General features: G+C 43.9%; 2 protein-coding genes across 2 annotated transcripts in view; one reads left to right on the top strand and one right to left on the bottom strand.

Moving 5' to 3' along the window:
- Positions 1-22,438, top strand: part of LOC144735177 (carbonic anhydrase 2-like) — a 527,023-nt gene that overhangs the window by 154,278 nt on the left and 350,307 nt on the right. The window lies entirely within an intron of this gene.
- Positions 1-22,438, bottom strand: part of TONSL (tonsoku like, DNA repair protein) — a 70,862-nt gene that overhangs the window by 27,576 nt on the left and 20,848 nt on the right. The window contains exons 16-19 of the mRNA XM_078617470.1: positions 17,925-18,045; positions 9,785-10,004; positions 6,240-6,458; positions 1,040-1,403 (exon numbers count right to left, since the gene is read on the bottom strand). Of these exons, the coding sequence (XP_078473596.1) occupies positions 1,040-1,403; positions 6,240-6,458; positions 9,785-10,004; positions 17,925-18,045 (924 nt within the window). The remainder of the gene's footprint in view (positions 1-1,039; positions 1,404-6,239; positions 6,459-9,784; positions 10,005-17,924; positions 18,046-22,438) is intronic.

Genomic DNA, 22,438 nt, shown 5'->3' with positions numbered 1-22,438 from the left:
ACTTTTTGTGTTTAGTTTGTTGTCCTTCCCCCGCACCTCCGATTAGTGCGGTTGGCTACGTATGGTGCAAAAGAAGTTCAACATATATCCATACATTTCGGTACGAGAAAATACATTGGTGACCTTCGCATTGTGAACGTGCCACTGCAATTGAGTAGGTTGCACTAGCCTTATGAAATGCATTCTAAAAGGGTCAAAGCAAAAAGGCTCTTGGCTCTGATCTGATAGAAGTAATCTCTCAACATCGAGGGATCTCTCAACTGACATAGATCTATGGCTTTTGGCCATCCCCTTGGTCACTAAACCTCTGGGTGCCACTCTCTCAGGCCTGTCTTGGTAACCTACCCACCACCATCCTACAGATCAGCCTCAAACATCACTGAACCTCTTCTTGCATGCATATACAATATGCTATCATGTCACATTCTATTCCGAACTTTTAAGTGTTTATATAATCCTGCTAATGAATTCTGAGCCTCCTCTGCATGCAATGAAGGGTCCAAGGGTCAGACTATCGCTGTGGCTGCTTTGTTATTCTGCTGCTTTCTGGCCCACACGGTGGCAAAGAATGTTTCTGCCTCAAAAATGCAACTCTTGGCACTGCTCTTATAGTGGTTTTGAAGTGGAGCAAAACCTGTTCTGTTGACACAATAGAACTCTTGACTTTTATCTATCTACTGCATTATTCAACACTGTTATATAATCACGCAGACTCCTCTTCTAGCTCCGCATTCTCACTTCCGACTGAACAGAGGTGGGCGGACCCTGCAATAATCTATTTGATTCCTACAATTCCACGATGGACACACTCATGCGTACGACGATTACAGCGATACAGAAATCCTCTGCAGATTCTTCTGTAGATGGTTAATTCTGTTATTATATATACATCTACGTGAGCGAGCATAATGTGTATTTAAAGCTACGAGGGTAAGCATGCAACCATATCACTTTGACTGACTGGTATTGCAGCTCGCTTCAGCCCAGTGGTCCTTCCCTGGTAACAAATAAATGTAAGTTTTAGTTAATAAAAAAATACCTGGTTGTGCGTGCGTCCCACCACTCTGCGCTCCACTAGGTGCGTCAGACGCTGCTGCCTGGGCGGCCTGCGGCTCTGCCGGCCGCCGGGTCTGGCGGCGGAGCTCCCGGGGCGGCCTCCTCCGCCACCGCCAACAAGGCCGCCAGCGGCGCTCCGTGGGGGACTCCGGCCCCCGCGGCACAGGGGTGGCTCGGTGCGCGCCCGCTTGTGCGGCGGCCGCTGCTGTTGCCCCAGGTCGTCGATCAGCCACTCGGAGTCCGACACGTAGCGCTCGGCCGCGATGAGCGCCGGGCTGGGAGCCACCGCCGTCGGAACTGTGTCGCCGTACTGCGTGGAGCTCGCCGCGGGATGTCCCATGAGCAGCCTGAAAACGACAATCGCCGGCCACGGTCAATACCCACTGCTGGATGAATGCCTCTCCAAGCCGATTTCATCGCTCCGTCTCCAAGGGCGTCGCATCGGACACGTTCCATTTCTTGGTTGCTGCTCCATTATCATTGTCGGCCATCGACCATTGCCTTTTCTAGCTAAGTGTCCTGCCCAAGCCCTCTTACTTTGTCGACACATTAGAATGTTCTCTAATCCGCGTATTATAGCGGCAAACAGATATTCCAATAAAACCTTTATGAAGAAGTTATAAACATGTCTTAACTTCAACCATGCCTATTATTCACAAAACAAAAGCCCTTCATCAATTTTAAATTAGTTGCAGTGACCTCGCCGTTGTTGTTATTATTGTACTGCTGTAATAATGTCCAATTTATACTCGCGCCCAGCATTTGTGCAGTGAGGTGCTAACACAAGTCGGAAGAGTTTTATAGGAAGGACAAAAAAGAAAGCACAAGTGACAGGCACACGGTGATGAATATGGTAATTGTGGTAACATTAATACAACACAAGCACAGCTTCTGCTGTACAACAAAAGTAAGAAGATAATGTTTAACACAAAAGCAACAACTATGAAACATTATTTCATGTTCAGAAAATGCAGAGCCGAAATGATAATATGGGTGTAAAAAAGGTAATATTTGGGGATTAAGCCTTATAATATGTTGTGCGTAAACTGAATAATCTGAGTGACAAAACACCAATAGGAAGAAATTGATGGTTTGATAAAAAAAAATAGAAGATAATTCACTTCCATAACACTGAATACAGAAAAAGGATTTTTCTTTTTTTGCACATTAATAATCAGTCCTCACATTCTTGATCCCAAGGGACCTCGATATAACTGAGAAAAAAATGTATTTCAAAATGGAATGTGAGATGATTTGTCCGTTCTTCGAATGTACACTCGGTTAATATTAATGGACCGACCTACACGATATGTACCCACATATACCGATCAAGACAACTCATTACTGCTTATGTCAATTTGTGATGAGGTGCAATCATTTCAAGTAAAACGTCTTTTTTTATTTGCCTTTGGCCTTTGGCGGCAGTGACCAAGCGATAGGAATCATTGATGTCTCTTATCAGGCACCAGCGTGCCCAGATGTCTGTGAATCTCAATGGCGAATTGATTACAGCTGACACAATATAAAAACCCTCCAATATTAACCGTACCAATAGGCTCTACAATGCACCTACTAAAATTCAGGTCCGCACTCCAAACGTTCAAAAGGTTATTTTCACACTCACATTTTATTTCTGCAAGCTGTGTTTACAATAAACATTTCTATTAGGTATCGTATGATGACAGTAAAAGTATGCAGACTCCAAATATTGCATTTCTGTAAAAGCCACAGCAGCAGAGTGAATGAGAAATCCACAAAACAAGCAATGGGCATTTCCAGTGAGATGATGGGACCTTCATACAATTCAAAGCCAAATTGGCTCTCTGATCAAATGAGGAAATGCAATTCTTGCTTGGCAGTCCACAGCCAGTGGCAGAAATGCCATTAATCCTATGACAGGGGGGCAGTCTCTCCACATGGTAACCACCACTGTTGACTGCTGATAAATTGGTTCTTATTTTAGCGACCCCAGAGAGATGATAGGCCGAGTCATCTCTGAACAGGACTTTGAAGTTGCAACCCTCAAAGGCATTGCTGGGACAGCGCAGTGCCAACAGAGTATGCGTATTTTTACGACTCGTATTTTGGAACAATGTTCACCTACGTTACCAGAAACACAGTCTCAGAAAAAAAAAAGGAAGGTTAAAAGTACAGGCGGCAGAAATTTGGCTATTAAAGAACCACCGCGGGAAAACCTAGCAGGGACCGAGTGAAAATGTTGAGCGGAAGTGCTGGCAATTGTAGAAAATCTATATGTAGGAGGGCATATATTGATGGAAAGGTATGGGGTGGTCGCCCTGTTTATTGCTGTGGGTATACTAATATATTATTAAAAAGTTTTGCTAGCTGGCTGGCTGGTACGCAGCTAGGAAAGCATGCGGTGGTGACGTCACCACGTACATATGCGTGATGACATCACACGCATCCCGCAGCGCTCTTTCTCTCTTCTTGCCCTCCTTTCACTGGAACAAACTTCCCCTCCACATTAAGCAGTCACATTCGCTCACTAGTTTCCACTCCTCACTCACAACTCACTTATTGTTCTCTAGCTCACCCCACGACCTCCTTAATCTCCCCCTCATAACCACCACCACCACCATTCTTGTTCCCTCTTGATAATCTATCTCTGTGGCTATCACTCATTTCCCATCTACCTAATTGATTCATCATCATATATGCTACTTTGATGAGTGATCATCACGTGTGGCCAGTTCGTCTCTGAAAGATATCTCAGAGCTCAGTTAGCTGTACCTGATAAAATATTGTAGTTTTTATCTTCAGAAATTATGTCTGTCTAAAATAAAACATTTATTTTTTTACCTGATTACTATTCATGTTAATGAAGTACAATTTGTTACAAAATAAATCAAGTATAAGTATATAACAGTAAACATTCTATGTTGTGGATTTGTAAACATTCTATGTTGTGGGTTTGCTCTCCAATACACCAGTGTGCTGTACTAGTAACGAATTGGCATGTTCTGTTTACGTGACAAAACTTACACATTGGCTGGTTCGGGTGGTGGCGGGTTTAACGACACATTTATATTTTACGCGATCTAACCCAAAACAACTTATATTATGGATTCTATTATTGTAAAATAAAAATGTTTTTCGTATAGTCAAGCATAAAAGCAAATGGAAATAAAACTTGCACGACCATGTGTTTTGATGAAGTGTTGCCATATCACTTCAGAAACTTATAATCAATAACACAACGAAAAAAGGGGGCCTTCAAAGTGTGATAATGCAAGCACTATTCAAGCGGTCCACTTAAAATCCATCAGTCGACTTTATTCAGGCCCAGCATCAGAGACCAGACCTCAAAAGTGACACTTTAGCATCCACACAAACAACGGTTTTGAATTAATTTTTGTTCAATCGCCAGCCACGCAAAGAGTAAAATTTATCCCAGCGCTGCCGGATATCTCCTGCTACGAGACAGGTAGCTAAAAAAGAAAAGCCGACGTCAAATGCCACCTCATTGTTACCCCCACCTATTTACATTGCTGCATTTCATCTATCTTGTTTTTCAGAATATTTATTTATACTGGAGGAATCCGATGAACTATAAAGCTCTTTTTCACAGATGTCCAGTGGCATTATGCCTTGCACAGAATGAACCGTCGTCACACCTTTTGTCAAGTCTGACACTAAAGACATGCCACGCGTGAAATTGTGAGATGATGAAAAAAAAAAGGATCATTCAGTATTATGTGTAAATCCTTTGGTAAAAGTTTTAAGTTTGGGTAGCAGGCTCATCAATTAAACCCATGCTGCAACCAAATAAGTCCCTTTCTTCGGCCCCTTGGGAAATCCCTATCGCCTAGAACCAGCAGCAGCGGTTTCATTAGCCACGTTTAATTCGTCTTTTGAGGAGAAAATTACGTGCGGAGAGGAGGTTACAGGAGCATTTATTGTCGAAACAAAAATTCGTTCCGGAGCTTGTGGGACGGTGTACATGGATGAGTAATACTCCATCGCGGTGAATACAGGCACGAAGGCTCATTTAACCTCTGAACAATCCCCTCCGTATTGCTCGGTTATTTATGGTGCAGTGTCCAAGGATGCAACGGCGAGGCAATGAGCAACAAGCAGGTCACCTTTTCAGATGCCACTGGGGAAGGAAACTAAGTCAATGGCTCTCGCGACATACAGAATGCCCAAAAGAATGCGTGTTGTCAGTGTAACCAATCACCTGGAAACGAATTAAGCAAACGCGAAGAACAATTGCACGCACTTTGCAAGGATTTTCACAGGTTGTTCCCAATGTTCCTATCCATAATCTATTATTTCACAGCCTTCCAGAACCAAGTGCCCCCCCCCCTCCCCCCGCCGCCTCTTGAGTTAAAGTAAAATCGCAGGGAAATTGGGCTTTCGGGGATATCGACTCCAGCTGGGGAACTCACTCCCCAAAATGTTGTTTAGTTTTACATATACTGTACATGTAGCGAAGAGCCAGCGCTGCCAACAGTTGTGCAGAGTCGATGGTCTCGGACACGTCACCAATTTCTCCACAAAAATGCCCATCGGATTATGTATGTTGAACTTCTTTTGCACCATACGTACCAAACTGTGCTCATCTGTGGGGTCCCGGGTGTCTCTATGGATGTCCTTATGGGTCCGGGTGTCTGTGGGTCTCTGTGTATCTACTATGTTGAACTTCTGTTGCACCATACGTACCAAACTGTGCTAATCTGTGGGGTCCTGGGTGTCTCCACGGGTGTCTCTATGGATGTCCCTATGGGTCCGGGTGTCTGTGGGTCTCTGTGTATGTACTATGTTGAACTTCTTTCGCAATGTACGTAGCCAGCCAACCGCGCAAATCGTGTCAGAATGTATTTCTTCCAGGAATAATCAACACAATTTAGACCAAACACAAGCTGATGATGGACAAGTTTACCAAGCGATGGGTTAATTTTTTGCATAATTCAAAGGCATTTTTTTTTTAACTACTTCATTTTAAAAGTTGTCCGTAAAGATTTTTTACACACTGCAAAAACACAATAAATTACACTTTTGCCATCTTTGGCTTATGGAATGCACATTACATCTGGAATTTGTATTGTAGTTTCGTAATTAACAACATTAATCAACATACCGTATTAACATACTATGCGCACACCGGATGATTGACGTGGGGTAGAAGCGCGGGAACACACCCCACACTACGCGCCTCTTACCGGTTCCTGGTGCTGCCCAGATCCCTGATTGCCTCGCGATACGCAGACGCTCCACATTTAGCCGCGTCCACGCTTCGCGCTTCCTCCCGAAACGCCGGCGGCACCGCCACCTTGTCATCACCGTCCTCGCTGTCGGTGGCCGAGAGCTCGTTGTCGTCTCCGCCGTTGCGAAGGTTCGTGTCTCTAAGTGACCGGCGCAAGTTGTCGCCACTCTGCGACCTGGAACCATCACACAGCAGCCATGCCACGGCGGAGAGATGTTAACTACCTCGCCTGGTATACAGGAGGTCGTGGATTCGATTTTGTATGAAAAAGTTTTTTTTGTAATAAAGGTGCATGAAATGTTATATTCAAATGAGCTCCTCTATTTAATGAAATATTCTATAATTACATGGTCTTGAGGAAGATGTATTCAGCATTCCAATAATTGACATCTCAATACAAATTCTACTCGAGTCGAATCCAAACCGTGTTCTCAGTGGTAGAGCGATTTATTTCTACTGCACATTACAATTCATAAATTCTCATTCATCGGGAGAGTAACATTTTATGTACAAATGAATATGCTCTCATCATCTTCAGCACCGTTGTATGTATGTTGAAATTCTTTTGCACCGTACGTAGCCAACCGTGCTAATCGTAGGTTTGTAAAGAAATTAGTTTTCAATCTAGATGATTTAAAAGCGCATAGCTCCCAATGGCTTCCAAATATCGGAAGGAAGACCGTTCCATAGAGCCGCAAATGCGTATCTGAAAGCACACGATGCAGTGACCAGCTTTGTTCGATGGTCATCCAAAAGCCGCTGTGAGAAATAGAAAAAAACTATTTCTAAAGAAAAACAATATTCCTTAACAAGGCGAGATTGGTTTGTTCTTCAAGTCACGAGTTTCTCCCTCATCATTTCAACAGCGTTTTTGTTGTTGTTGTCGTTTAACCCGGGCCTCTCATCTGGCTCTGAAGCGAAGGGAGATGACTGATTAAACCAATCTCTTGACCATTTCACTACGATCCTCCTCTGCGTCAAGCAGAAACTCGCCAATAAATCATTGGCCAGCCGGGGTAATGAAGTCGAGTGTGTCTACCGCGTGACGGATGAGTCGGGGGGGGGGGGGGCGAGTACGAGGAGCGCTGGGTCATAATGGGAGGCTGGGATTGGGATCACCTGGACATTGTGGGATCAGCTGGACACTGTGGCGCCATGGTAAGGCGTGCACCATACACGCATCACGCTAGGGACTGCAAAGATGCCAGGATGCGACAGTACAGAAAGCAGGTTGCGAAACGTGCCTGTGCAGATATTTGAGTGTTATACTTTGTATGGCTGGCCATCGAACAAAGGTGGTCACCGGCATCGCGCACTTTCAGGTGCGCTTCTGCGGCCATCTGGAATGCTCTTCCGTCCCATATTAGGAAGCCACTGGAAACTATGCATTTTAAAATATCAACTGGAAACTCATTTAGATAATCAACGACATTTTGTGCAGTGGCACTAATACATAGCATTTCAATATTAATTTCATTATTACCACAATTTGTTTACTCAGAAATACCTAATTGAGTCTCATGACTCGTTTTCAGGAGGGTCCTGCCACGTTTCCGCAATAGACTACGATGGTTGCTATGTGTGAGCACGATGGTTGCTATGTATTTCCATCCTTGCAGCGGCTTTTGGAAAGCCATTGAACAAAGACGGTCACCGCATCGTGCATTTTCAGATGCGCTTCTGCGGCCGTCTGGAACGCTCTTCCTTTCGATATTAGGAAACCACTGGAGCTATGCACTTTAAATCAAGATTGAAAACTCAATTGTTTAGCACTGCTTTCTGCGTTTAGTTTTTTTGTCCTTCCCCGCACCTTCCGATTAGCACGGTGCAAAATAACTTCAACATATTCCATTCCCAAACACAAGGCGCTTGCTTTGCCTTCCTGTCGCGATCGCAGCCCACTAAGCGCAAATCTACGGTGCTGTGAGTCACACCGGTGCCTCGTAATGCACTGCACGCGCGCGCTACGGAGATCGTTTATTGCGGGCAATCCCCATGGCACGGCCGGCTGCGTGCACGGCCTGGCGAGGCGCGTGCCGCTTGACGCAACGTGAACGTCACCCTGGAGCGGTTCAATCCCGCGGTCTGAAAGCGAGCTTTCTGAGCGTAAGCATGCATCTAGATTGGGCAGAGAATACAGGCGAGAGATAAGGGAGTGGAGCCCTAGTTCCTGAAAAATTTGTTATTTATTTATTCTTTGATTAACGAGGAGATTCCCCCCCCACCTCCACCCCCGTCACATTATGTCTGAGACCAGTGCAGACGTCACCGAGTTAAGCTTAAAGGTGCCGTGGTTCTGGTAATTATAGGCTGTGAATCATTGACGAAATACAATTTGTAATTTATCCCTTTGTCAAGTACCACTGCTGAAATCCTTCCCACACCTGTAATTACTGACAATGACGTCTCTTGTGCACAACTCTGTTCCTAGATGCCACCGCAGACCAGAGTGTCAAGCAAAGAGCCGCACTTCCCAGTGCTTAAAAAGCTCCATGACTGGGACGTAATCAAGAGAGAAAGGTTTCGAAATATTACTTCAACGTTCAACTAAATGTCATTCTCACATTCTGAAGACATTATATGCACCGCGACAGAAAGATGTTTTCTCCCTGACCTGGTGGTATACTGGAGGTCGTGGGTTCGATCCCGAACCCGACGCAAGTATATTTAGATTTTGCATGTTCTCCCCGTGGTCGTGTGGATTTTTCTTCGGGTCTTCCGGTTTTTCCCTCCATATTCAGAAAAAAAATCATCATGAGTTTAAGAGTATTTTACTGCGATAAATTTCCATGTGATAAGCCGCTTCGTTGACCTATCATTTGTGGCCATTATTCTTCTGAAAAGAGTAGTATATAGCTCAAGTGGGCCTTACTTGGTTTAACACATAGGCTTTCGTGAACAAAATCATCCATAATACAGGTTTTTTTGGGTGAGTTAATCCAGCCACCGCCCAATACAGCCAATTAGTAAGGTTTGTCACGTAAATAGAACGTGGCCAATTCGTCACTAGTACAGCACACCGGTGTGTTGGAGAGCCAAGCCACAACATTTACAATCTGAGTACGAAATTTCGCCAGAAATTACAACTAGCTTCATCAGGCAACAGCCAGATTTGTGGAGAAGTCCTCCTGTTTCATTCCTTAAATAGAGGGGTAGATGTGATGACAACATATTCTTAGGTTTTTTCGGTAAAGTCACGTAGGTAAAAAAAATAAAAGTAAAATAAGAATAAAATAAAAATAACAACGTTTCGGAGGCTTGTGTTGCCTCCGAAACGTCGTGATTTTTATTGTATTTTTATTTTACTTTAATTAATTAAAAAAAATTTTACCTACGTGACTTTACCGAAAAAACCTAAGAATATGAATCCTTGCAGTCACGAAAGCTTCAAATCTAGAAGTGATGACAACACTTGTGGGGGGGGGGGGAATTAATGACTGTCTTACTTGCTAAAATAAAAACAAATGTTTTTAGTTTAAATGCCTCAGAGCCACCTCTGACCTTGATCTGTGATGAGTCCTAGGATGATTCGGGGCTGATTTGGAGAATTCGGGAGCAGCGTGCAAGGGAAGGCCAGCGCTGCGGCCGTCTGCTCCTGCCTTCCGTGCTTTGGGGGCTCTCTCCTGAAGACGCTGAGCCGTGGGGAGCACCTCCTCCTCCGTGTCGAACAGAGAATCGCCGAGGCCACCCCAGACGGCAGCGGACTGCGCAGCGGTGCTTGCTGAACATACACAAACATCGATGGGGAAAAAAAGGAATGGGTTTTACCCTTTCTGGCAATAAAACAAGAAGTCTTCTTGGTTCTTTCGGTAAAGTCACGTAGAAGGGAAATAATAAAAGAATAAAAATAAAACATAATAAAATAATTCTCACGACGTTTCGGCCACAACGCAAGCAGCCGTCCTCAGGTGAAGACCAAGTCTCTCAGGGAGACAGCTCTTGAATGAAATACCTCCACGCTTGGAGCGTATATATAAGCTGGGTTGGAGGTGGAAGAGCGCCTTGACAAAAGAGTTTGCATAGCAATAGGAATTTAGCATATTTATGGGAAATGCATATATGTGATTAGTACTACTTGTGAAATGTGTAGGAGGTGGGCGGGGGGTTTCAAAGTCATATTATGTCCGTGCATTATGCAGGATTAGCAGCATCAAAGGGAGGGGATAGGGGTAGCATTAATAAAGGGAAGGAATGTTAATAATAATAATAAACAAGAAGTGTTAAGATGTTCAAACACCAAATAGATACCTTTTGCAAGGCATCAAGTCTGCATCAACCACACATACTTGTGGCAAAACATGCAAACAAACATGCTCTGATAATATTATGCATTGTCTCTGAAACCGATTGGGCTACACCAGGGACAGCTTTCTTGATGGCCTACTCTCACCAGTGTTAGACCAGAGAATGCCAAAAGGCGAACAGCACAAAGACGATGCAAGTATCAGGGAACTTATAGTTCGGGTCGAGCAGTTAAATCTGCGGGACGTTTTTAGCAGTATCCAAGATGATGAAAAGATAAGAATAGGTTTGACCCTTTCTGGCAAACATCGATGCGCATTCAGCGACGAGCATTCGCAAATGCGGGGGGTGGCGACATGACCCAACGGCAGCACGTTCGACACTTGTTGCAGGGGTTCGCGGTTCAAATCCAGCAGCCACCCTGGTTAATACCTCGGTTGCATTAACCGTAAGAATACGTGCCGTGTGCTTCAAAGTGGACGTTAAAGATACGATGGCGTCATGAGCAAGCGTAAGCCATTGTGTGCCAGTGTCACAGCTCAAATTTGAAAAAAATTGCCTGCAAATTACTCAATTGGGATTACGTATGTATGTTAAACTTCTTTAGCACCATACGTAGCCAACCGTGCTAATCGGCAGGTGCGGGGGAAGGACAACAAACTAAACACAGAAAGCAGTGCGAAACAATTGAGTTTTCAATCTAGATTTAAAAGTGCTCAATTAGGGATTTCTAAGTAAACAAATTGTGGTAAGAATGAAATTAATATTGAAATGCTATGTATTAGGACCACTGCACAAAATGTCGTTGACTATATAATTACTTTTTTTAAGGCAGTGTTGTTGACAAGTGTGTTGAGTTTTTTTTTTATAAATGAAAGTGCTGGTTATATCATAATAAAATAGCGAATATAACATACCTGTCAACCCATACGGTTTACCCATATTCTTGTACAGGGAAATTGAGTTTTCAGGTCAATACGACGTACAGCCGTTTCTATACAGGCAACAAAAATGTGGCTATTTGTTTGTGTTTCTCCCTTGTGATGAGACTTGTAGGATGAACGTTGACATTTATAAGGGCATGCGGTGACCAATAAGGTCTAAATTGGTCTGTAATAAGGTAGGCACTGATAATAAGTTGACAAGCATACGACTTCCACTAAAATAAATAACATCAATGATTTAAAAAAAAAATGTTGTCATACTACCATCATTAACCATGTGACTAACAAGGATGATGTGCATTTATATACCATCTGAATACAAAAACGTCTCTGGACATAATGCATAGCAATATTCACATCACGACTTTCATTTTCAGCATTCACAAACTTGCTTTAAACAAGGTTACTTTCGACGCCCTTGAAAGTGACGTATCATTCAATACAACACGGGGTTCTTTGAAGGATCGTAATGAAACAGCACCTCGGGATTGTGCAAACGGAAGGGCACATGCACACAGAGGGGACCCAGAAGAGAGGAGGAGGCTACTTCAAAAGAGAGAACAGGGTGGGGTATGATGGGGCTACAGGGCAAATACATCAACCGATCACAGCATGCAACGTGTTAAATGAATACACTTTATAGTGAACAGGCAGAGGCTTGAAGAGGGAATGGTTTCATACTCTTTGGTTTTTTCGGTAAAGTCACGTAGGTGAAAAAAAAAATAAAACAACTAAATTTAAATTCATAATCAACGATTTTTGGGTTTAAATCACGACATTTCGGAAGCAACACAAGCATCCGTCATCAGGTGTGACCGCTCCAGCAAAATTACTGTAGCGTATGAAGAGAGCTTCACGAAAACTTCAAATCTAAAAGGGAATGGTTTCTCTGCAGTGTGCACAGAATCAGTTTTTATACTGAAGGAATCCAATGAGCGTCAAAGCTCTATTTCACAGATGTCCAGTAAAATCCCGCCTATCCTATACGGACGTTGCGCACTCTTCTAACGTTGCTAAGGAATATCAAAGAAGACGCTTGGACATACCAACACAACGTCTTGCACGGGCAAACCCTTTCACACGAGCGCAATTTGTATTCTGCGCAAAGTCTGAATTTCAGGAGCAGCCTCTCTCTCGACAGATCAGTCAGGACAACCACGCAGCATGGGCTATAATAGTGTAATGATGTCATGACACTAGCAGGAAGAGAATACGATTTGGGATTTAAAATAGCAACGTTGAATAATTAATAATAATGCTAATTATATACCCAAGAAAGCCTCATTGGTGGTTTAGGTCAATTTTTTTCAGGAAGGTCCAGCATTGAAATGTAGGGAAAATTCCATAAATGAGCGTTTGGCATATGCAAGGAAAACCCAGATTGCACGCGAAGATACCAGCGCCAGATCGCAGCCCACAGCCCCAAGTCGACAACAACCTTATAAACCCACACAGGCTCAACACTGTTCAGCTACTGAGATCCCACGAGATCGCCCCTGGATCAGAGGAGAACCAGGGGTGCCGTGGTGGCGAGATGTTAACTACCTCGCCTGGTATACAGGAGATCGTAGGTTCGATCCCAACCCTGACGCCCGTTGTATATTTTGAGTTTGCATGTTCTCAACGTGGATTTTTCTCTGTGTCCTCCAGGTTTTTCCCTCCACTTTCAGAAACATGCGTTTAGAGTATTTGGCTGATATAAATTCTCACATGATAAGCCACTTTGTTGAGCTATCATTTGTGATAGCCAGCTCACTTCTTAAAAAGAGCTATATAGCTCAGTGGGCCATACCTGATCAAATAAATAGTTCGTTTAGTTTTAGTTTATTTACTGTAGACCAATTTCTTGACCACATCAATTCCATACACCCAGCCATCAGATTCACCATGGAAGTCGAAAAAGATGGCAAGCTACCCTTTTTGGATGTCCTAATCAAAAGGAGACCTGATGGTTCAATGAGCCACTCTGTCTACAGGAAATCCACCCATACGGACGCTTATCTAAAACCGGATTCCCACCACCATCCATCCCAGAAGAATTCCCTCATCAAGACTCTATATCATAGAGCCCAATGCATATCCGACCATGAACACATTTCCAGTGAACTCAAACACATACGCCAAGCTCTTAAGGCTAATGGTTACTCCGACTACACAATCCGCAAAGCCATCTCTCCAACCATCAAGAAGGATCCTGTTGAGGAGCCTTTCAAGACCATCACCTTACCTTACATTGCTGGGGTCACAAAAAAGATCTCCAAAATCCTGATTAAACACAAGATCCAGGTCCGATTCAACACAGTACATAAAATCCGTGATCTGGTACCGTCTGTAAAAGATGTGGTTCCAGACATACAGCACCCTGGTGTCTACAAACTAAGTTGCCTCTGTGGTAGCAGTTACATTGGACAAACCAAACGACATGTCTCGGACCGCATCCGTGAACATAAAGCTGACCTGAAACACGGTAGGACAAACACCTCAGCCGTGGCAGATCACTGTTACAACTCAGTGGGCTCACATGACATTGACTTCTCCAAGACAGAGGTTCTCTGCAAGCCACCTGGCTATCATGAGAGATTCGTTCATGAGGCGATCCACATATACAAACACAGAGACAATTTTAATCGAGAAGATGGATTCTGGCTTAGCAATCATTGGAAGGACGTAATAAACCATTTTGATACACATTAGGGTAGGTAGAATAATACATAGTGTTATGTTGAAATGTGTTTTATTGCAATACAGTATATAATTTAATGTTGGGTTTATCTATGGCAGTATATAGTACGGTATATGCTCGGTTGATGTAAGAGAATAAAGTTTAGATGGAAGCATATTATATAACTTTTACGACGTAGTATTGTAATGTATTACTTGCTGTTAGTAACTCAGCTTATTGTAGAGTATAGTAAGTATACTGATGGTGCTATGCAGTTTATATTTTAGTCTTTGTATGTAGTTTATACCTTAGTTTTCTACGGTGTTGTTTAGTTACTGCAGCTACATATCATTGGCATTCCTTTCCTTTGTTAATGCTAATCCCTGCACCCCCCTTTGGTGCTCTTGATCCTGCATAGTGCGTGGGCATGGTATGACTTTGAAGCCCCCCCGCCCCCTGCGCATTTCCCATGTATATGCTAAACTCATCTTGATATGCACATTCTTTTTGTTAAGGCGCTCTTCTACCATCCCCAACCCAGCTTATATGTAAGTTCCTAGCTTGAAGTGTCTCATTCTTCACCTGAGGACGGCTGCTTGCGTTGTGGCCGAAACGTCGTGAGAATTGTTTCATTTTATTATGTTTTATTTTTATTATTTTATTACTTCCCTTCTACGTGACTTTACCGAAAAAACCAAGAAGATGAATCCCTGCAGTCACGAAAGCTTTAATTCGAAATTTATTTACTGTAATTTGATTGTGAAATGTAAACCACGTTAAACGAAACAGGCCAATTCAAAGATGTTAAATATTTTTTTCACTCGGTTAACACACTGCACTTGCGATGAAGAGGTCACCGGTTTCGACCTCCTGGCCGCGGCAGTTGAAACCACGGGCGAGTTTCCTGAATGTCCAAAATCTTTGACGAAGACATCTGGAAAGCGTGGGGTGCCGCGGTGGCGAGATGTTAACTCCCTCGCTCAGTGTGCAGGAGGTTGTGGCTTCGATTCCGACCCTGACATATTTGGAGTTTGCATGTTTTCCCTGTGGTTACGTGGATTTTTCTCCGGGTCCTCCGGTTTTTCCCTCTACATTCAGAAACATGCCTCGAGAGTATTCGGCTGCTATAAATTCCCACGTGATAAGCCACTTCGTTGAGCTATCACTTGTGGCCAGGTATCTTCTGAAAAAGAGCTATATAGCTCAGTGGGCCTTACCTGGAAAAAACAAAGTTTAGTTTAGGTCTCATATAGCCTCTGGAGGGGCTCTCAAGGGCTCTCCCGAGTGGAGTAGCACGAGCGAAGAATTGCAGGGGCTGTGCCTTTACCGAACATTCCGCTTACAGCCACACGTAAAACAAATTTGCACCTAACACTATGCGAAGAAAAAATGTACATTACCGAAGAGAAGATGACGATTACAAACGCAACACCAATGATGAACCATGCAGCCATGTGTTTGTATTATTTCTGTTTACCATTTTGCAATTGTGCATATATATATATATATATCGGAAATTGCACACTGAAGGAAAACATGCAAATTAATTGAAATACGAAAAAATTACATGTCAATGAATTCAGCATGCAAATAGATCAGTTAGAGAAAAAACGATCGGGAGAAGATGCAAAACAGCTGGGGGTGAAAGAATATTTTACCAAGTTGTATCCCTGGTGTGGCAAAAGAGGCCGATTGGAAGGCCTTCATGGGGAGCAATTGAGTGTTGTCACCTTCCACAGCTGTCCAATGACACCTTGCATTGAAAACATTCCCAATGAAAATGTAGGTGTGTCACGGGCATGATGCCAAAAAAACACAATATCAATACTATTGGGAGAAAGGAGCAAACAAAGATTATTATGGCAGTGGTAAGGTGAAGGAGAAAAAAAAACTATTGCCAGAACACGTTTGTGTGAGTAGAATGGGAAGATAGCGAAGAGAAATAAAGGAGATGGAAGCGTAGCTGAACAAGGGATAAACAACGGGCGCCTTGGAAATTCTGCACGTGCCGACGCATGCATTGAGCATTGTGTTCTGAGCACATCGCAGGTGGTGCTCTTCGGTCAGATAAAAAAGGGAGACATTTCCAAGGTGGGTACAAAGATGCTCTGCCACAGACAATAAAGAGTTGCCACATCGACCCGAGCGACTGGGAGAACGTCGCAACAGAGAGCTTTGTCGCGAGCGGCAAGGATACCGGGAAGGACCTTCCCACGTGCAACAAAAGAAAACGCCACAAGCACGATTGCCGAAAGCAAGACAAGATCGCGCTCGACTTCACGCTTGCCGGCCGTCAATGCGCACATCAGAGAATCCACCGATAAAGGCAGCCACCACCGTGACAGGGAGAGTCGTCGATACTGACGGAGATTAAAGTGTGCGTGATGGCACAGACAGGAGGAACTTTGAGCCACACGCCTCTCCAGCAGAGATACGTGGGAGACAACCGTCGCGTGCAAATGGGGGCAGACCTCCCGAACACCAACTGTTTTGTTGCCAGTGATAAAAAACTGACGATGATAATTGGGTCACTGGACTTGTGTCATCGCATTCCTTGGTGTGTACACGTACAGCTGTCTGTCTGGAGATGTGGGCATCCCCACGCTGTGCGGGTCGTAGGGGTCATTTGAGCGAACACAAGTGTAGTACAACAATGGATGTTGCTACGCTGCCCTCTGCTGCCCAACACGTAACCCCACAGCCTACAACACCTGTTATGCATGGTGGTCACCCATCCAAACACCATCCAGGATCAGCCCCAAAAAACCTCCAGAAACCGAGCGAGATTCGGTGCATTGTAAGTGATTTGGTCACGCCTTATCACTGCCTGCTAAACGATCATATTCATCGCCAGGGATTGCAAATGTTTATGTGCAGTGACCCTGCAGAAACGGGGAATGTTTTTTCATTTTACATCACAATTGATTATGCATTCGTCTCAGGGGGGACCTGAGGTCCTGGCGTGAACGCGATGTTCTTTATGGAGCATCCTGTAAAAAAAGGTGCTGAGCAAATAAAGCAGTGAAAGGTAGCGTGCCACGGTGGCGAGATGTTAAATACCTTTCCTGGTCTACAGGAGGTCGTGGGTTCGATCCTGACCCTGACGCCTGTATATTTGGAGTTTGCTTGTTCTCTCCGTGGTCACGTGGATTTTTCTCTGGGCCCTCTGATTTTTCCCTCCACATTTAGAATCGACGTGTGCTTAAAGTATTTGGCTAATATACATTTCCACATGAATAAGCCACTTAGTTGATATACCATTTGTGACCAGGTTATTTCTGAAAATAAGTTATATAGCTCAGTGGGCCTTACCTGGTCAAATCAAAATAGTTTAGTTTAGCCTTTAGTTTCGACAAGGAGGAGGAATGGAAGAAGGGTATTTATGTTGAACTTATTTCGCACCATACGTAGCTAACCGTGCTAATCGGAGGTGCAGGTAAGGACAACAAACTAAACACAAAAAGCAATTCTGACGATATGAGTTTTCAATCTAGATTTTAAAGTGCATAGCTCCAGTGATTTCATATCGGAAGGAAGGGCATTCCAGGTGGCCGCAGAATCGCATCTGAAAGCGCTCGATGCGGTGACCTTCTTTGTTCGATGACAAGTCAAAAGCCGCTGCTGCTAGCGAGGATGACCGGAGTTCCACGTGATGGTTTGTGCTCCTTGACGAGATCAGCAAGGTATTGTGGTTCGTATGTATGCATGTCGAACTTCTTTCGCACCGTACGAAGCCAACCGCGTTAATCGGAGGTGCGGTTCAAGGGTGAACGGGATGCGTGCACACACACACCTCTCCTGGCCGCGTCGGTCAGCAAGCGGTCCATGTCCCGGCAGGTGTCGCGGGTCTCCCGATCCAAGTGTCGTCCGTACTCCTTGCACCACTCGCGCAGGGAATCCAACGGCGTGCCGCCCTGGAGGTTACGGGGGGGGGGGGGGGGGAGGTTCGTTCGTTTGACAAAAGGGTCTCGCCAGAACGAGAGCTTGCAAGCCACAGACTCGTCGTTATCAACAGTGTGCCCCCAAGGTAATGTGTTGTGCCATGGTAAAATAAAATAAAAACATTGATTGACTTACGTGCGACGAAGCAGGGTCTCTGCCTAAAACTTTGTCCGTTATATCCCTGTTATACCTTTCAAGGCCACAGTATTACTGACGAATTTGTTGAGGTTTTTGGTGTTTTTAGTTTTCCTGTGTCGACGTCCACAGAACTTTACCTTAATTTTCAACATTTAGTAATTTGATGGAGGGGTGTGATATCGATTCATTGATTAACATCAATATATTTTTCATGGCAATATCACTTCTTAAGCTCACGATACATCCACGGAATTGCGTAACAATCGACGTCTTTCAACATATATACACACACACAGCGTGATGGATATACAACGGGAGTTCAACAGGTGAACCCTCCAGCCACGAGAGGTCGCTGCGCTCATCGTAACGTTAAATCGAATTGCGACTCTTAATGAACACCAACAAGCATGGAAAGCGGTGCTCATATCCACTAGGAGGCTGTAGGCAGATTCCTGTGAGGGGCATCAGACTGGACATCGCTGGGCTGAGCCGACCCCCTTGACCTGGTTTTGAAGTCACGTCAGGACCACTGCCAACAATGTCAGCCGGCAGATTTAATACAAAGATAAACTATTTTTTATTTTATATTACCAGGTAAGGCCCACTGAGCCATACAGCTCTATAAACCTCACTTGTCACACAGGTCATTACGGGACAATCTTAACGCAGTTTGAATTGCGCGGCACGTTAAAAATCAATTCATGCAAAGACATTCAGTAATACATTTAGTCGCGTCTATACACCCTCAAGGCAATAGACATTTTGGCTACCCAACGCACAGATACTTCACCATCAATAACCGTGAACTTCACTCGTTATTAATTCCTCCACCCATGCCGAGGACTCGGGTCTACCAGTTCTCATCTTCCCTCCCATAGCTATACAACAAAACAAACACAATGTACCTAGTACTGGCTAAACATCCTGAAGCGAAAACTTTACCCGCAAATCGCTCAAATCAGAATGACGCGTCACAATTATTGCCCCCTACTGCGAAAATTTGGCAGGACCTTCATGCCAAAAATAAGTCTTGAGACTTGGTGACGCTTTGCTTTCTCTGTAAGCAAGCGTTTAAAAACATCCTCTAAACACACTGGAGCCATGGTGTTTCCCAAAACGAGTCAAGAGGCATGAAAGCAGCAGCTCAGAAAACTGGTTGACCACATCCTTTCAGATGGATTTGACAACAGTGCCACCTACAGCCTGACTGGTGGTGGGGGGGGGGTCTTCTTTTGTATGGCACTGGTGACGCCGATTCTGAGCCGTAAGTGAGGGTTACGAGGAGAGGTCGCAAACGGGTTTTGATTCCTTACCCGTACCCGTACCCGGCCGCACCAGGGTCGCAAATGGGTACCCGTACCCTACCCGAAATGAGTGACATACAGTTACTCACCAGTGACTCACGGCCTATCCGTACCCGTACCCGGCCGCACCAGGGTCGCAAATGGGTACCCGTACCCGGCCGGGTACGGGTAGCCGGGTATCGGGTAGGGTACGGGTATCGGGTACCCGATTGCGAACTCTGGTTACGAGCCGGACCACAACGCTTCCACACCTGGACACCCTGTACTCGCACCATAATCTAGACGCAAAATGTGCAGTGAATCTCAGAATGAGCTACTTAACGCAATGGACACTGTGCTGATGCCAGTGAAGCACACTAAGCGGGCTGGGGAACATTGATAGAGCTGGCGACCGTGCTGCTGACGGTGCAAACTAAATCTCCACAAACCCAAACATCGAATCGTATCATCAGAGTGAACACAAACATCGTCGAATCTAGAGTGAACACAAACATTTCTGGTTCCACTTTTGTGACATGCAGCGACTCCAGCATAGCTCCACAGATTTAAAATGACAAATGTCGAACTCGTGGAGTCCAGCACTCTGATATTCTGATTAAACATGCACACCATGTGCTAAGGCTTCAAAGCGAGACATCAATCCACATTAACATCAAACCACATGAGCATGCTGCAAGCACAAAGCACATAGATCCATTCCTGCAAAAATCAGGCCACCCTGAGCCCTCTCTCTATCAGCGTCATGCAGCAAAAACAAATTACTTACAACATTCATAATATGTTACTTTTGGTTTAGATTGTCGTGTCGGTAAAACATTTTTTTTTAACTTTCTTCTCTGGCACCCGACAGAGCCAATCAAATCAAGTTGTCACATCATGGGCAAATGTGCCAATTCATTTGGTTTTTCAGGAACCTAGAAGAATGTTGAAACGTAAGAAAAAACGTTCACAGCAGCTCAGCGCTCGTGTGAATGAGCTTCCTGTTCCGCTGAAAATCGGCATAATAACTGCACAATCTTAACCCAAAAGCCAAAAAAAATTCTTGCTGTGGTTTTCCCACCTGATGATGATTGCTTGTGTTGCAATCGAAACGTCGTGATTTGTTTTATTTTAATTTATTTCTAACTACGTGACTTTAACCGAAAGAACCAAAGAGTATGGATTCCTGCAGTCATGAAAGCTTCTAATCAAGATTTAACGAATAATGAATCGTATTTTTAGCCATGAAAGCCAACGTATACAATTAAATTATTAACAAATCATTACATTTTGATTTAAAGCTTTCGTGACTGAAGGGATTCATGTTCTTGGTTATTTCGGTAAAGGCACATAGAAGGGAAACAATAAAATAAAAAATATATAAAACAATAAAATTCTCACGACGTTTCGATTGCAACACAAGCAATCATCATCAGGTATGAATTTACCGAAAAAAACAAAAATAATTACATTTTGTTTTTAAAGCGTTTTGACATCCCATTGCAATTTGAATGCCTGCTCTCCATGCTGTATGGGTCGTGGTAGTTGTGTGACCATACTTCACCACGCTGGTCAGTGCATGTTGGTGATGGGGAACCCTAGTAACGGTTTAGATACCACACGCCACTGATGTCAGCCATGGTCTGAAATCGAACCTAGGTCGGCAAGTTCGTAGTGCAGTGGTTTAATTTAAAAAATGGGGTGTTTTAAAAATATGGACCCGATTTTAAATCGCTATATCTCTGCAACCACGAACCGCCCATGAATGAAACTCTTACCACTTGAAAGGGCGGGGAATAGAGTTTCAAATGATTACCGCTAGATGCCTCTCCCAGCGCACAAACAGCCCATAGCCTCAGTTATTCGCAAGACACACTGCCTCAACGTTGGAGAGGTCGCACGGGACCAGAAGACTTGGCGCTACACTCTTGGCCCGCAAGATCTCCAGATATCACTCCCTGCGACTTTTTCTTGTGGGGATACGTCAAAGACCGTGTTTTTGTGCCACCATTAGCGACTAATCTGGATGACCTCAAAAACAGAATCACGGCAGCGGTGACTTCAGTGGAAGAAGACACTTTGAGAGGCGTTTGGGACGAATTCAACTATCGTCTCGATGTTGTCCGTACAGCAGGTGGAGGGCACATAGAGCATTTATAAAATGGTTAGTAAAACTTGATAACTCATTAAACCGTTTGAAACTTTTTGTGTAATTGTAACATCTTAATTTGGAGCTTTCGTGACTGCAGGAATTACTCTTTGGTTCTTTCGGTAAAGTCACGTATAAAGATAAAATAATAAATTAAATAATAGCATACTACGACGTTTCGATTGCAACACAATTAAGATTGAACCACTTCTACGGGGAAGTTTTAAGTTTATCTTTTTCTCTCTCTCTGGGTTTTTTGTTTTCTCTCTCTGCCTGTGTCCTCTCTTTGGAATTTTCATACTTAAATTCTAACTTAGCAATCTTTGAAATACGTAATCAACCAGGCTATGCGTTAATTGTGTGTTGACCGACTCTCTGTGTTGCATTACATTACATTTCGATATTTTGCTAGGTTATTTAATTTAGTGTGTCTCTATCGCGTTCTCCTAATTTTCAAGCTTGCGTACCGTACCACGCGTCGTCCTACTCATTGACATGCTATTTTTTTCTCTGATCCCTCCCTCTCTCCGCCCCCGCCCCCTCTCTCTATTTAAGGCCTCGTCACAGAGATGTTCTCTCTCTTTGTGCCAATGCGTGTTCTCTCTCTGTGTATCTTTGTGATATCTGTCTGCTTATATGTCTGTCTATAGTTTTCTGGTTAGATTTTTGTTGCTATTTCTTTTATACCTGATGATGATTGCTTGTGTTGCAATCGAAACGCCGTAGTATGCTATTATTTAATTTATAATTTTATCTTTATACGTGACTTACCGAAAGAACCAAAGAGTAATTGTA

The sequence above is a fragment of the Lampetra planeri genome, chromosome 54 (genome assembly GCF_965212315.1).
Source record: "Lampetra planeri chromosome 54, kcLamPlan1.2.h2, whole genome shotgun sequence".
Taxonomy (NCBI): domain Eukaryota; kingdom Metazoa; phylum Chordata; class Hyperoartia; order Petromyzontiformes; family Petromyzontidae; genus Lampetra; species Lampetra planeri.
Note: the sequence above shows the minus strand (reverse complement) of the source record. Positions and strands in the feature narration are given on the sequence as shown.